Below are 16343 nucleotides of genomic sequence, written 5' to 3'. Positions count from 1 at the left end.
AGGCCACACCCAAGGACCTAGAAGGCCACATGTGACCTCAAGGCTGCAGGTTCCCCACCCCTGACCTAGAGGATCAAGTGTTTAAGGGGGCCCTTCTCCCCAACCATCTTTCCAATGATCCTTTCCTCTTCCCACATCCTGATTAAACACCAACTTATCCCATCCACATCCCTACAGAAAACAACCTAGAATCCTCATTCCACTCATACCCTCAGTTCCACTCCCCTTTTCCCAAAGGTGGTGACCTATACTATCTGCATCCCTAATGTCTTTCAGACCTTACCATCTGCTTGCAGCTAAACCCTTCTACATATATATGTGTGCTCTCTCTCCTAATTAGAATGTGAGCTCCTTGAGAGCAGGAACTATCTCGATTTTCAATGTTTATTCCTAGCACTGAGTACTTAATGCTTGGCAAGCTTAATAAAAAGTTTTTCATTCATTCATTTCTATAGATATAACAACAGATGAGAGAAATTATCTATATATATTAACCATTTATATGTGTGTATACAAATGGATGTATTTGTGTGTGAGAGTGGGTGAGAGTGTATATGTATGTGTATGTAGGCGTATATGGATGTCTGAATATATATGTATGTATGTATGTATGTATGTATGTATGTTTCCACCAGGCCCATACTTGAATCTTTTTTCTCTTGAATATCCAGAACTTGAGCCCTGAATGGCTTAACCTCCTAGGAGCCAGACTTCCCTTTATGCCAGTCAAACTCAAACAGAAATTGATCCCTGATGCCGGTCTATTGATTTAGAAAAACACCAATTAACATTAACTATGTTGCATTGTGGCCACTAGGTGGCACAGTGGATAGACAGCTAGCCCTGGAGTTAGGAAGACCTGCATTCAACACCAGCCTCAGACACTTATTGTGTAAGTAAGGCTGTGTGACCCTGGGCAAGTCACTTAACCCTGTTTGCCTCAGTTTCCTCATCTGTAAAGTGAGCCAGAGAAGGAAATGGCAAACCACTCTATTATCTTTGCCAAGAAAACCCAAATGGGGTCACGATGAGTCATTCACGACTGAACAACTAAACAATAATAAATATTGCATTGTATTTTTGTTTATTTTGTTAAATATTTCCTTATTACTTTTTAACCTGGTTCACCTGCTCATTTTGAATTTGACATTTCTGCTTTATACCATGATGAGATATGGATGTAAGACTTTGGTAGACTTTAGTTGATGCACAACTTTAGTTTTATGTAAGTTATCAAAAATTTACTTAAATCATGTACAAAACACATCAGGACTTAAGATAAATGGATGAAACAGAGGCTTGCTTAATTTCACTATATTTTCTATTACCCAAAAATGAGTAGTCCTTACTTTTGTTTTTGCAAGGCAATCAGGGTTAAGTGATTTGCCCAGAGTTACACAGCCCGTAAGTGTCAAGAGACTGAGGCCAGATTTGAACTCAGGCCCTCCTGATTCCAGGGCTGGTACTCTATCCATTTTGCTAACTAGCTGCCCCTAGTCCTTACTTTTATGCTGATATTTAGATGTTCTTAAGCTTTCTTTCACTGGCATATATGCTCTGCATCTTCAGCTAAGCCATATGCTGCTTGAGGACAGAAAACTTGTTCTCTATTAATTTTGGATGCCCCTTCAACGCCAAGTACAGTGTTCTACAAAGTGGTCCATGCAGAAAGTCTTGAGATCCTGAGACTAAGAGCCGAAAATTTCCCTAGAGGTCATTTAGTCTAACCCTCTCATTTTACATATAGAGAAACTGAGGTCTGAGCAATGAAACAATTTTCCTAAGACTACACAAATAACAAAGAGCAGATCCTAGATTCTCGGTGTACTTTCTACCCCATCATAAAATATGAGCTCTCTTTCTAGAGCCTTTATTTACTGACTTGCTGTGTGATCTTTCACATGTGCATTTTCTTTTATAAATTCCCTTCCTCTGCATAATGGCAAGGATCTTTTCACTTATTTCCACATGTTGAAATTCCCAAACTGATTTTGATCATATTCTCAAAACTTTTATGGGGGAAAAATGACCAACTATGATCAAAAAGAAAAAAAAACTATTTTGTTTAGTTGCTTTTAGGGGGATAACTCAATATATAACAATTTAGAGCAAAAGGGGATGTTAGAGATTGACTCCAGTCTCTTTACTTCCCAGATGAGGAAACTGATGCCCAAACAGGTTATATGATTTGTCAAAAGTCACAAAGCTAGTAAGCGGAAGAAGTCAGACTAAAAGCAAGTATCCTGATACACTGTTCTTTCCAGTTCATTGGGCTGCTGAAAGTATTCAGTTCTACAATATATCATTTGAAAACATTCTTTAACCATTGTTCTGTGCTTCCTGTACTAGGCTAGATAGGAACTAATCACTAGCCTTTAGACAGTACATACTGATGCTGTGATGACCTACTTCCTCCCGTGAAGACCAATATTATGGATCACTGATTTCAAGTTAGAAGGAACCTCACAAGCCGTTCAATCCAACCCACTCATTTTACAAATGAGGAAACTGAGGTTCAGAGAGGTTAAGTTAGCAGCCCAGGTCAGTCAGTTTCTGAGGCGGGATTCAATCCCAGGTCTTCCTGATTGCCAGGCCTGAGCTCTAATCATTAGGTCATGTTGTCTCTTTGGTATGGCTTTGTTCACTGTTGATTTTTTTAAACCTTTCTTTTCCTTTGCTCTTCTTTCTGGCCTCGGAACAGGTGACAATTAACACTTAGAATACACAGACAAACCTCTTGTGACTCCCGCCCTCCTCCTGAGAGCTCGACAACTCATTCCACAAAATTTAATTTCCTCTATCTGTCCTCTTCTCAACTTGTTACCCCCATCTGCCGAATACACCCACTCACACTCTTTGCTATACTTAAGCAAACCTAAAGATTTCATTCTGGCCCACTTTCAAATCACTATACATGCTATTCTTTCCATTAGAACATCCTCCTAGTCTTCTCCAACAAGTCATCCCCAGCTCAGATTGGTCTGTGCAAAACTCACCCCCCCCCAAGAAAGACTTTCCAGACTCTTTCCAAGAGGATTCAGGCAGGCTTGTCATCTCAATAACAATTCCAATTGGTCATCATTCCCACCCAATTGCCCAATACTTTTGCATTGGTGGTATCCATATCTGTGTCCTCAAAGCTGACTATGAAAATATCATATGTGTTTATGTGTGTGTTGGGTCTGTCACTCTTATGGTAGCTTCATAAATCATAGGTCTTAAATGATAAGGGGTTTCACAGGTCGAGTATAAGCCCTTCATTTTATAGAACAGGAAATTCAGGCCAAAGGAAATTAAGCGACTTACCCAAGTCACACAGGTAGTAAACTTCAGAAGCATGATTTGAACCCAGCTCCTCTGACTCCAAAGTCAAGGCTCTGACCACTGTACCATGTGTTGTTTTCTCTGCAACTTTCCAAAATCTAGAATCCTACTTTTGCTCCTTGATATTAAAATTATTTAAAAAGTAAAAGGACTTCTATGTTGCACCATAATAATGATTCATTTATAGTTGGCTCAGTGAAGAGACCACTGAACCTGGAGTCAGGAAGACCTGAGTTCCAAATCAACCTTACTTACTAGCTGTGAGACCCTGGTTAAGTCACATAATTCTGTCTGCTTCAGGTTTCTCATGTGGATAATAATAGCACCCTACCCTCCCAGGGTTATTGTGAGGATCAAAAGAGATAATATTCGTAAAGAGTTTTTCAAACCTTAAAGCACTAATTATTACTATTGTTATTATACAGCATTCAATTGTTTGGCAATATCACCTATGGCAAACAGAGCTGAAAGACAGGAAATAAACAAAGAACAGTCACAACAGATGAAGCAAAATCCGCAACCCTAAAGCTAATGTGTGTGATCAAGGTCACCTCAAGCTCTTTCTTCAGGTCCTAGTTAGTCTTATTTTAGACATAATTCTAATATCCTGGGCAAGGGAGAGGGGATGGAGGATCCGGTTTCTCTGTCCACAGAAGATGAGAAATAACAAATCAGAAAAGGGGAGAGCTACAGGTAGCAATTGTGACAGCAGTTAAAAGTAAAAGCTTAAAGCCTGACACTAAGGAGTAAGACAGAAAAATTATACAACATGCACTCAAAAGCATAGTATTCTAAAGCTATTTAGAGTGTAAAGGGCAAAACCCCTCTAAGGGCTTCTCCAGCCCCGGTTAAATAGGCCTTGTTGAGATCACTGTATTACAAGACATGATAATAGCAGGCTAACTCATAATAACATTAGGCATGGTATTGATAAGGATGATGCTAGATTATCACGAGGAGGTTAAATTATCTTCAACTTCATTCTCCAGGTCTCTGGGGTTCACTGAATTCTCAAAGCTTTTCTTTTTTCAGGTAGCCCAGCTTACTTCATAGCAAGTGTTTGGGAACCAACTTGGAAACACCCATTGTCCTTTATTGAACATGATGTTTGTCTGAACCAACACAGTTTGGACAATGAACTTTTTGAGAATAGAATGTACATTCTGTGAAGGAAAAGGCTGTCTCAGTTTTATCTTGTATCCCCAATACCTAGCCCAGTGTCTCACACATAGTAGGCATGTAACTGATAATTGCTGATTGATTGATTGTTATATAAAGTCATAATTTAACATGTCAAATGTTTCCATATTGCATAACTAGAAGATTTCTAATTCTCATGCTTAAACATTTTCCTCTTATACCTAATAGAAATGTGTAAGCTCTCCACTTATTGATGTTAAATGAATTTTGATTATAGCAATTTGGTGTTATAATTGAATTGTTTTCCAGAATTTTATTTCAATTGTGTAATTTCCATTAAAACAATTGAAAATAGCATGTATGTAATACGCCAACAAAGTTCTTGTGACCACATCTCTGGTTCTCCTATTGGTAAATGTCCTATAAATCTGATTTATTTCTAACTTTATCTACCATCAGTGTACTGAAAACCTAGCCAGAAACAAAGTTTCACGTGGGTTACACAAGTTCTTCCTCATGTTTTATATGAAAGTTCTAAGTCTGACCCATCCTAACTTCCTGAAGCCAGGTAGCAAACATTGCTACATCTCTACATTTCTTTCCTGAGTGTTTGTAGTGGCAAAAATAAACCTATAGCAGAGTGTATATGCAACAGTGCACATGTAAATAGTTACAGTGATCACCATATTTCTACCCAATCATATTATAACTAGGAGCACAAAATATATTTTATATTTGTATTTATATTTTGTGTTTATGTACTCAGTACAGTATCTGGAATATAATAGGTGCTGAAATGTTTGTTTGTTGATTTACTGATTGAAAATGCATTTCCTCCGATGGGATCTGACTACCTATAATCCACAGATTGGGGAAAAAAAAAGAACCATTATTGTTTCCCCATCCTAACTGTTACTCATGTTCTTCCCTCCCTCTTCTAACTTTTCATTCCCCCTTACTTCCTTGGCCCAACTCCACAATAAGGTTGTTGGTAAGGTAAAATTCACAGACAAATCTAAAGAGTATAAGTTCTTGGGAAACAGGGACTATTCTATATTTGTATAAGTGCCTAGTACAATGCTCCTCACATTGTAGGTGCTTAATAAAGGACTATTGAGTGGATGATTGATTAATTAATTGGTCCAAATCTGTAGAGATTAGTCTAACTCCCTCATTTTTTTCAGACACAAAAAATAAAGCCCATAGAGATTGTGTGACATGCCCAAGCTCATAAAGTTATGAAAGCAAAAGTATTATGTAAATGTAGGTCATTATTTTAAGCACATTCAGCTGGGCCAGAAACAATATTCGGAAGCCTACCTTTCTTTAAAAAAAAAAAAAAGATGAGAAGCAAAATTTTAGAACTGGGTCTAGGTAGCTTACCAGTATCCTGAGTATTATTTCTTGCTGTTGGTTGCAGGAGCTGGTGTACTACTTTTATTTCAGTTGGTGGTAGAAATGATGGTTTAAGGCTAATTTTAACCAATTTCTCCCCTGTGTGTTTATTGGCTCTCCAAATGGCACTCATATTCCATTCTGAATAGTACATATCTTCAGCAAAGAGAGACATTCCAAAATAAGGATACCTACAGAAGAATAGAAGAAAGGGGAAAGAGGAAGACCAGATAATTGTTCCCTTCCATGGCTTCATTACTGTTTATTTCACTTCAAAATAGATTGAATTTTAATTACTATTTTTAATTTTTTAATTTTAATTTAATTGAATTTAATTTTAATAACTATTGCTATTTATTATTTATAATTCCTATTTATTATTTTGAATTTCCTCCGTGCAGGCACACTTATAAGTCACACTTATGAAATATATTAAGTTTCTTAAAATGCTTTCCTGACAACAACCTTGTGACATAGGCAATATATGTATTTGTTGTTGTCCAGTCGTGTTCAACTCTTTATGATCCCATTTGGGGTTTTCTTGGCAAAGATACTGGAGTGGTTTGCCATTTCCTTCTCCAGTCCATTTCACAGATGAGGAAACTGAGGCAAACAGGGATAAGTGACTTGCCCAGGGTCACATGGTTAGTAAGTGTCTGAAGACAGATTTGAACTCAGGAAGATGTCTTCCTGACTCTGGGCCTTACACCCTATCCACTGCGTCACCTAGGTTATATGTTACACTGATGTGTATAGTTGTAGAGGCTAAGGCTGGCCAACTGCTACTGGAACATATCTGGTCCCTTCTCCCTTCTGGAAGGTAGTGAAATTGAATCTTTCCTAGGTCTTGCCCACCTCCTCCCTGGGGGCATGGCTTAGAGTGTGGTCTTTTCTTTCCTCTCTACCCTTCTCTCTGGAGATTTATCAGCCTTAACTTTTGAGGATAATTAGCTCACTTTTAGCCTAGAAGTAATATAATGGCAGCTAGATGAGGCAGTGAATAGGCCACTCCGCCTGGAGTCAGGAAGACCTGAGTTCAAATCTGGCCTCAGACACCAGCTGGGTGACCCTGAGCAAGTCACTTCACCCTGTTTGCCTCAGTTTCCTCATCTATAAAATGAACTGGAAAAGGAAATGGCAAACCACTCCGGTATCGTTGCCGAGAAGACCCCAAATGAGGTCACAAAGAATCAGACACAACTAAAATGACTGAACAACAAGATAATGTCCCTCAGGTACCCCCCATGCCTTTTTCTGATATTTTATAGAGTTTACATCAGGTGACAATTGCTCAGAGCCCTCAGGAAAATTCCTAACATTCAAGCAGAGTTTTGGCTTTTTGTCCTCATTAAAATTTTGCGTATTTTCCAAGAAATCTTTGCTTCCTCCATTCCCCTCTTCTCAGTACAGACTAATTATACAATACAAGCCTTCATATCTGACCCCAGGTTTCACTATATAGGCAGCAAAATTAGTGTAAAGGAAATACTTAGTTAAAGGAAGGGAGAAGTGTCCTAGTTACTTGAGAGGCATGGGGAGGAGAGGCTGAGGAAAGAGAAGGCCTTTTAGAACTTCTCTCAGTACTTAAGGTTGTTGTGCTGTGGTTGTGTGGTTGTGATTGCAGGGGGCTTTTTGGCCCTTCGTTCTACAGTAAGACCATGACATCAGGAAGATGATGCCATGACTTGCAAGTGAATTGGATTTAAGTGAGGAAGGGCTGTGCAAAGTCACCAGCCTCACTTTCTCCTCTGGAGCCATCTGGGTCCAGTGGCCAGATATAATTACAATCCCCAGCTCCCATCTAAATTCTTTGTTCCAAGTTGCTGCAAGGACTCCAGAGTCCACCTCAGTCTCTGCCTTCTCTATCCCAGCTCAGCCTTTCTTCTCTCTTTGACCATGTCCCCTGGGCCATCACTTCTCTGCATCTCAGCTCACTGAGTGTTGGACAAGCCACAGGACGCTGTATCCCCCACTGTCACTGCTCGTGTTATGCTCATTCCTTCTTTTCAGCTTTTCCGTCACAGGCTATATATCGTCTTTTTCAAAACTCCCAAGCATGATTCACGTCCTCCTTCTGGCTCAAAGATTATCCTAGTCCAGATTGCTCTCAGGGATGAGAGAGAACATTTGTCCCTCTGAACTAAAAATCCCAGAATGCCAAGCAATTCTCATACCTCTATTACATTCAGATGCAATAAGGGAAGCCGCCCAAGGTCAAAGTACTAGTATACACTAGAGCCACATCTGGAGCTCAAGTCCTCTAATGGCAAGATCAGAGCCCTACATCTTATTTCACTCAGTACTCAGAGTCTGACCAAATCCAGCGCTCAAGATCTGATGTCCTAATTATCTGCTACTCATCAAAAAGCTGTTTGAATGGAGGGGAATGGAAGAGCAAGAGAAAAGGGATATAGGTGAATTCCCAGATTTGTTACTTTAATCTCCTACCTCCTACCACAGCATGTACCATGTAAAAGGCAGCTAGGTAGCACAGCGGATAGAGTGAAGGACTTAGCAGTCAGGAAGGTGTGAGTTCAAATCCTGCCTCAGATACTGAGTCTCTTAGCCTCAGTTTCCTCATCTGTAAAATAGGGACAATAATAGCACCTACTTCATAGGATCATTGAGAGGATTAAATGAGTTAATATTTGTAAAGTACTACATAAATTCCAGCCGCTATTATTGTTTGCTCGCAAAATATTGAAAATATTTTGCTAAAGCAAATGCTCATCATTTGGGAAATAGTTAAACCAGCTGGAATCCATGAATATGATGAACATAACTGTGCTGTAAGAAAAGATGAATATAGAGCACTGGCCCTGGAGTTAGGAGAACCTGAGTTCAAATCCAGCCTCAGACACTTGACACTTACTGGCTGTGTGACCCTGGGCAAGTCACTTAACCCCATTGCCTAGCCAAAAAAATAAATAAATAAATATGAAGGCTACAGAGAGATATGATAGAAAAATTTATGAATTACTATGCAGTGGAATAAGCTGAACCAGGAAAACAATAATTCATAATGAGTAAATAGAAACAATTTTAAAAATCAAAACTTTGTGTAATTATAATTTTGTCCTAAAGTTTGTTTCTGAAAGAAGAGATTTGAGAATGTATCTCCCTTCCATCTCTGCAGAGCTAGGAGACTGACAAGTGATGTGTTGATTCCATTCTGTGAGCCACCAGTTCTGGTGAGCTATTTTTTCCTCTTCTTTTATTCTCTCTCATACAGAATGGTTTGGGAAATGAAGGTGAGATTAAAAACAAAAGATGTCAATAAAATTACTTTTTCATTGCATAAGGCAGATAAAAGCTCAGCATTTCCAATACCTACCAAAGTGGCAAATGCAGAAGCAACTAGTCTTTTTATAGGCCTTATGTAATATTCTATCCCCTTTAAACCAAATGCAAAACTTACTGTGTAAAATGGTTCAACAGGTGAACAGAGCCCCCATCATAATTACATGAGCCAACATGAAGGTCACTCTTTGCCCTGCTGTACTGAATCCAAAAGATTCTCTGGTTAACGATGTCCAGTGAGATCGTTTTAATTGTTTGTGACGTCTGCATTAGAATCTTCACATCAGTCCCATTAAGACTGGCTCTGTTTATAGTGCCAGTAATATTACCTGCCACCCAAAATATAAACCTGAATAGGAAACAAAAGAAAGAGAATCCTAACAATTTGGAAAGTTATCATGGCCAATTTCAGTGATTGCCAACCATTAGCCTGTGTCTATACACAAAAGGTACAACCGCTTTTGGCAAAAATTCAGCTAATAAGATGTGGGTTAAGCTAAAATGGTCAAACCGGTCGATCTTCCTCACAAAGCTTTCTATGTGTGCAATCTCTACCCTCTGAAGGGAATTGAAGTCCAATTCCCAACATTCCTTCCTCAGTACCTAACAGCTGCTCCTTAAACTCCTTACAATAAACTCCTTTTTTTCTTACTTTTCTGAAAATAAACTCTTTCTTAGAATAGCAAGGAATGTTAGAGCTTAAAGGGACATTAGGATCCATTGGGATCCATCCCAAGCCCCTCACTCTAGAGATCAAGTATGTTGGTTGTTCTTCATTCTCAAAGAGGATCAAAATGGCATCACTAGGTCAAGGTCAAGGTCTGGTTTGTCTGGCTGTGGTTGATCAGACCAATATGAACTTGGAAAGCTCTATCATAAGTCGGACACAAATAGCCCATATGAACATTTGGAGTGGCAACGTCTCTAAATTTGTGCATCTCACATTTCTTTTGAGCTACTGTAATTCTGCTTCGCTCACAGATCACGGAGAGATTAACCACGCCAAAGGAACCTCATCATCTCCTCTGAGGCACCGGGACCCTTCCAGCTACCCAGGACACAATCTCTAAGTCACCTTTGACTCTTACTTCATCCTTATCCTACACATCCAACCAATCAACATATATTCTGCCTTCACTGCTCCTCCCCCCTTCTCTGAACTCTTTTATCCTATTACCCATGTTCAGACCCCTATCGCTTCTCAGGCCTAGCAGATTAATCTTCCTGCATTGAATCTATTTTTTTCCAACAAATCTTCCATACTGACACCTGAATATTCAAACTATGGAACCACTACGATGTCACTTTTCAAAAACCTTCAATGGAATTCCATTTTTTATTGGATAAAATATAAATGTTTGATCTTAAGATTTAAAACTATCTACCATCTGATTCTAACTTTGTCTATCACTTACTTTATTTTTTTTTATTTTTTATCACCTACTTTAGAGGCATGATACTTCAGAGGAAAGCCAACACAGCACTGTGGAAAGTATGCTAGATTCAGAACCAGAACACCTGGTTTCAAATCTCAACTCTGCTATAGAAAGGAGTCTATATGACCGTGGGCAAGTCACTTAATTTCTTTAGGCCTCCATTTCCTCATCAGAAAAATGAGGGCATGGGGCAGCTAGGTGGTGCAGTGGATAGAGCACCGGTCCTGAAGTCAGGAGGACCTGAGTTCAAATGTGGTCTCAAACCAAACACTTGACACTTACTAGCTGTGTGACCGTGGGCAAGTCATTTAACCCCAATTGCCTAAAAATAAAAAAAAGAAAAAAAGAAAAAAAGAAAAGAAAAATGAGGGCATTGAACAATATGGAGCATGAGGCACTTTCCATCTAAAGCTATGACCTTATGATCCTGCCTTTCCAGGCTTGTATCTCTTGCTACTACTCTCTTTCTTGTACTTAATGTACATTCTAACCAAAGAAAGTATTCTCCATTCCCCATTCTTGTCCTGTTTTCTCCCTTCCTGTGCCTTTTCTCATGCTCTCCCTTATGCTTTAAATAGACTCCCCTTTCTCTCCTCCTCCATCTTTTAACATCTTTCTCTTTCTTCACCAGCAAACCAAGGTACTACCTCTTCTGTGAAGTGAAAGTGATTCTCCCCTTTCAAAAATTTACCACAGTCCTTTGACTAGATGATCTCGGAATCACACTTATCTCACTCTCTCTGGTATCATCATTTTGCTGTTTGTATATGTTATCTTTTTCCTTAGTAGGGTTCTCGACAGCAAAGCCAATCATTTTAATTAATAATAATAATAATAATTTAAATTTCTATTTTAATCTACATTTCTACTTTAAGATTTACCAATGTAAAGGTGGGATTAAAACCACTCCACCCCCATTTTATCTCTGATACCTTAATTAGGTGAAAATATCTCAATCAATCTATCAGAAGACCTTAGACTAAGTACAAAATGTTTTAGGAAGAAGAAATTTTTTGAAGTTTTAAAAAACCATTGGATAAAATGAAATGACACCAGACAGGAAGTCTGTCTAATGAGCTGGCAAACTTGATCAGCTATAAATTATCAAGTGAATTGAAAAAGGAAGGCTTTGTTAGAGGATGTGGCTTTCATTCCTCAGAAGAAACCACTTAGGGTAGGGGGTAGGGGAGAGGCTTAGGCTTTAGCTTTGGCTAAGTCTCTTCACTCCACAACACTTCCTTGACCAGAGAAAAACTTTCCAGCTTTGAAGAGTCCAGAGTATATTAGACCTCTAATCTTCTCATTGGTGCTCTAAATGGTGTTCATAAATCAGCCTGCTTTGCACTCTTTATCACCAGGAGCCCCGGACAGACTAGATTCACAGCTCTACAAGGAGCATAGGAAAGAAAGTGTACCATGTCTAAGGGAAACTTTCTGAGCACCCCACAAATGAAAGAAAAGGACTTCCAGGAAGCAGATACTGTGAATTCTCCTTTGGGCAAATGTATTCTAAACTTCTGCCCACTTTCTCCCTGTACTCTGTAGGTTCTTGTGGAAGAGCTGGTCACAAATGTTTGGAAAGATGTATCATGCCAACTGTTTTTATTTTTATTTTATTTATTTGTTTATCTGTTTGTTTATTTGTTTTGTTTTTATTACCTTAGTAAATATCTCTTTCTAAAAGCTACCTAAGCCTGGATGATAAAATTATTTTCAATTGACCATCTTGGGAGGATGGGGAGATTTACAATGGTATAGACTCATGCTGATTTCATTAGAGTATCATCCCTGGCCCCATGGGGTACTCCTAGACCCTGAGGAAGAGATGTAGCCAGTTGAATGCTGTCAGTCAGTCAACAAGCATTTATTAAGTGCCTACTGTGTACCAGGCACTGTGTTAAGCACTAGAGACATGAAGAAAGGGGGAAAAAAAAACCCTGCTTTGGGAACCTGTAACAATGGAAGTTAGGGTAAGAACTGCAGAAAGTAGTTCTCTCACAACCATGAAGGTGGTATATTATAGACATTGTTATCCCCACTTTGTAGATGAGAAAACTGAGCCTGGGAGAGATGGAATGGCTTTCCACACAGCTAGTAACCATTTGAACTGGGATTCCAACCTAAGCCCTATCTATTATTGCGTGCCTAGGACTCAGCCCAGTCCTTTGAAGACAGCAGGAATTTAATTCATCTTAGTTGAATGTAACTGAACTGGGCACCATATTTGGAGTCAGAACTGTTACATACAACCTTCGTGACCTTGGGAAGATCACCTTTCAGGACTTCAGTTTTTTCATTTGCAGAATGGGAGAATCAGACTGGATATCCTCTATGCCGGAACCTTCCTGCTCCTTACTGAGAAAAAAAGAGACTGGGTCTTCTGATTCTGTCGATTAGGTGATTGTTCCACTCCTCTAGATGACCCTCCTTAAAGATAATTGTTCTATCAGATTCTAGGATCAATCAATCAATCAATCAACTAGCATTTATTCGGTGCCTGGCACGTGCCAAGCACTGAAGATACAAGTACAAAAATGAAACTATCCCTACTCTCAAGTAACTCACAATCTAATAAAGGATTCAAGTACATTTAGAAGTGTAGTTAGAATAAATACAAATAAATACATTGTAGTTAAATATGGAATAGTTAGGGAGAGAACTAGCAATGGGCAGACCAGTAAAGTCTTCATGTAGAAGGCGGTGTTTGACCTGCAGCTTGAAGGAAGAGGTAAATTCTATGAAGTAGAAGGAAAGAATTACAGATACAGTGCATGGCTAGTGCAAAGGCTGGGAGGTGAGAGATACTGTGTTCTGTGTGAGGAATACAGAGAAGGTCAGTTTGCTTAGACCATAGGATGCCAGAAAGGTAGTAATGTATGAGGCTGAAAAGATAGATTGGGGAGAGATTGAGAAGTGTTTTAAAAGCCAAAATGAGATCATATTGTATTCTATAGGCTATAAGGAGCAACTGGAGTTGACTGAGTAGGTGAGTGACTTGTTCAGATCTTAATTTAGGGGAAACCACTTTGATGGTTAAGTGGAAGATAGATTACGATGAGGAGAGACTGGACGCAGGGAGGCCAATGACAATAGTCTGAACTGATGTGGTGACTTAGTGAGCGGAGAGAATAGATTATGTGGGAGACATGTTGTAGAGCTAGAAAAGGCATGCTTTGGCAATGATTGGATTTGTAGGGTGAGAAAGAGTCAGTGGGAAACTGGAAAAAAATGAGTGCCTTCAATAATACTCCATGGAACAAGGTGCCCCCCCCCCATTGGGCATCTCCTAGTCTCCCCCACACTTTCCTGCCTCCTTTTGTGCGTTGTCTCCCCCTCTTCCATTAGACTGTAAGCTCCTTGAGGGCAGGGGCTATCTTTTTATTAATTGTAGCCCCAGCAGTAAGCACAGTACCTGACACAGAAGAGGCACTTAATAAATGTTTATTGGATTATTGGAGTTAAGGGGAAAAGATAGTGAGTTCTATTTGGGACATGGTGTCTCTAGAATACCTACTTTGAAATGTTCAAAAAAAAATGTTCAATAAGCATTTGGTAATGCAGAATTGAAACTCCAAAGGAAGAGGGGAGCTGGCCAGGATTGGAGTGGATCTGTGAGTCATCTGCATAGAGATGATAATTAAACTCACAGGATTAGAAGGGTACCTTGGGGACCTTTTATTCCAATTCCCTCATGTAACAATTGAGGAAACTGAGGTCAGGGAAAGCAGTGGCTTAGTAATAATAGATAGCATTTATATAGTGTTTTAAGGTTTGCAAAGCACCTTACAAATATCATCAGCCTTTGTTCACATAACATTCCTGGGAGGTAGGTGCTATTATTATTTTTTGGGGGGAGCGGGGCAATCTGGGTTAAGTGACTTGCCCAGGGTCACATAGCTAGTAAGTGTCAAGTGTGTGAGGCCAGATTTGAACTCAAGTCCTCCTAATCTCCAGGGCCAGTGCTCTATTCACTGCATCACCCAGCTGCCCCGGTAGGTGCTATTATTAACCCCCATTTTACAGATGAGAAAAACTGAGTCTAAGTGAGGCTAAATGACTTGCCAAGTGTCATTCAGCTAGAAAGTGTCTGAGACAAGGTTCAAACTCAAGTGTTCCTGACTCCAGGTCCAACGCTCTATCCTCTGAGTCACCTAGTTGCATCTTCAGATGACTTGCCTTGGATTACCCAATCAGTGTCAGAGCCAGGCTTTAAACCTAGGTCTTCAGATTCTAGAACCAATAAATACTCTCCACTATGTCGTGCTATAAACTGAGTCTTTTCTTATGAAAATGTGTAATCACTACACAAGTAAATTCAATAGAGGCAGCTAGATGGTGCAGCAGATACAGCACTAGCCCTGGAGTCAGGAGGACCTGAGTTGAAATCTGGCTTCTGAAACTTGATACTCACTAGCTCTATGACCTTGGACAAGTCACTTAATCCCAATTGCCTCACCAAAAAAAAAACAAAAACCTAAGTTCACTAGCACCTACTTTTCAATCACATCAATGAAAAGCCACTTTAACAATTTTCCAGCAAACTAACATGACTCTCCCTACATCGTTCTATTAAAAGAATGATGCCAGTGAACTTTCCCTCACATTTTAAAGACTATTATCGTATCAGAAAATAGCAGTAGTTTTACCTTTTTACCGGATCAAGAACAATATTTTTAGGATAATTTAATTCCTTCAAGAGGACATGAGAATTGTTTCCTTTCATGTCTGTAGTTTCAATTGTTCCTTTCAGTTGATTGGACCAAACAATTTCTTCATGAAGCCAATCTATTGCCATTCCTGAAAACCCTTTCTCCACATGGCCCAGAATCTGTGAAATAAAAACTTTAATTGAGTTGTTAACCTTTCCTTATGACCAATAAGATACTTCTTTTAAAATATCTGTCATTTTAAGCATCTGTCACCATTAACTATTTTATTCTTTAACTTCCTGTTATAATTAAACTACTTTGAATAAAATTAATAAGCCATGAGTTGCTATTATTATTTTTGTCATTTCAAAATTACAATCCCAAGTGAATCTCCAAAATGATACTTCTGAATTTACAAGTACCTATTCCTTGGCCCAATATTTACTATCACAGCTCTGAAGTATAAAGGTTCTCAAAATATGCACACCATTAGTATTGGCTATTGAATGGGTCTTTAGCAATAATTTCAACGGTCTTGAAAGTAAAATCTACACCCTCTGATAACAAAGCACTTAGGACAGTGCCTAGTACAAGGTAAGCACTTGACGAATGCTCTCCTCTCCTCTCCCCCTCACACTTCCCCTCTCCCTCCCCCTCTCTCTCTCCTTCTCCCTCTCTCTCTCCCTTTCTCTTTTTCTCTCTCTTTCTCTATCTTCCCCCTCTCCTTCTTTCTCTCCCTCTCTCTCTCTCCCCAGGTGCTACTCTAGCTGTTAGGGTCCTCTTCTCCCCCTTTCTGACAAATGTCACTGGGCTCAGGCTACATCATTAAGAGGGAGATATTAAGGGGGTATATTAAAGATAGATTAGCTAATTGAAAGAGTACTAAGAGGAACATACTCTGGATAGAAATGATGGGCAATTATCTGATGTAATTTAGGTCAGGAACAAACTCTCAAGAATTTGTCTATGGATTTCTCATGGTACTCTCTAGATGTTATTCCTGAAGAATGAAAGGGTTATTTTAAGGATTCCTTGATTAAAATGATATACTCTAAATTTTTTGTGTGTTCTTTAGATAAATTGTCTTTAACTACTCATT

At 39.2% G+C, this 16343-nt stretch overlaps 1 protein-coding gene across 2 annotated transcripts in view; it reads right to left on the bottom strand.

Moving 5' to 3' along the window:
- The window catches only part of EGF (epidermal growth factor), a 148868-nt gene that overhangs the window by 102786 nt on the left and 29739 nt on the right, over positions 1-16343 (bottom strand). For both annotated transcript variants that reach the window (XM_027837577.1, XM_027837576.1), the window contains exons 3-5: positions 15242-15423; positions 9278-9508; positions 5848-6050 (exon numbers count right to left, since the gene is read on the bottom strand). In XM_027837577.1, the coding sequence (XP_027693378.1) occupies positions 5848-6050; positions 9278-9508; positions 15242-15423 (616 nt within the window). The remainder of the gene's footprint in view (positions 1-5847; positions 6051-9277; positions 9509-15241; positions 15424-16343) is intronic.

This window comes from Vombatus ursinus, unplaced genomic scaffold (assembly GCF_900497805.2).
Source record: "Vombatus ursinus unplaced genomic scaffold, bare-nosed wombat genome assembly UNPS02014821.1, whole genome shotgun sequence".
NCBI classification, from domain to species: Eukaryota; Metazoa; Chordata; class Mammalia; order Diprotodontia; family Vombatidae; genus Vombatus; species Vombatus ursinus.
This window is presented reverse-complemented; position numbering and strand designations above follow the sequence as displayed.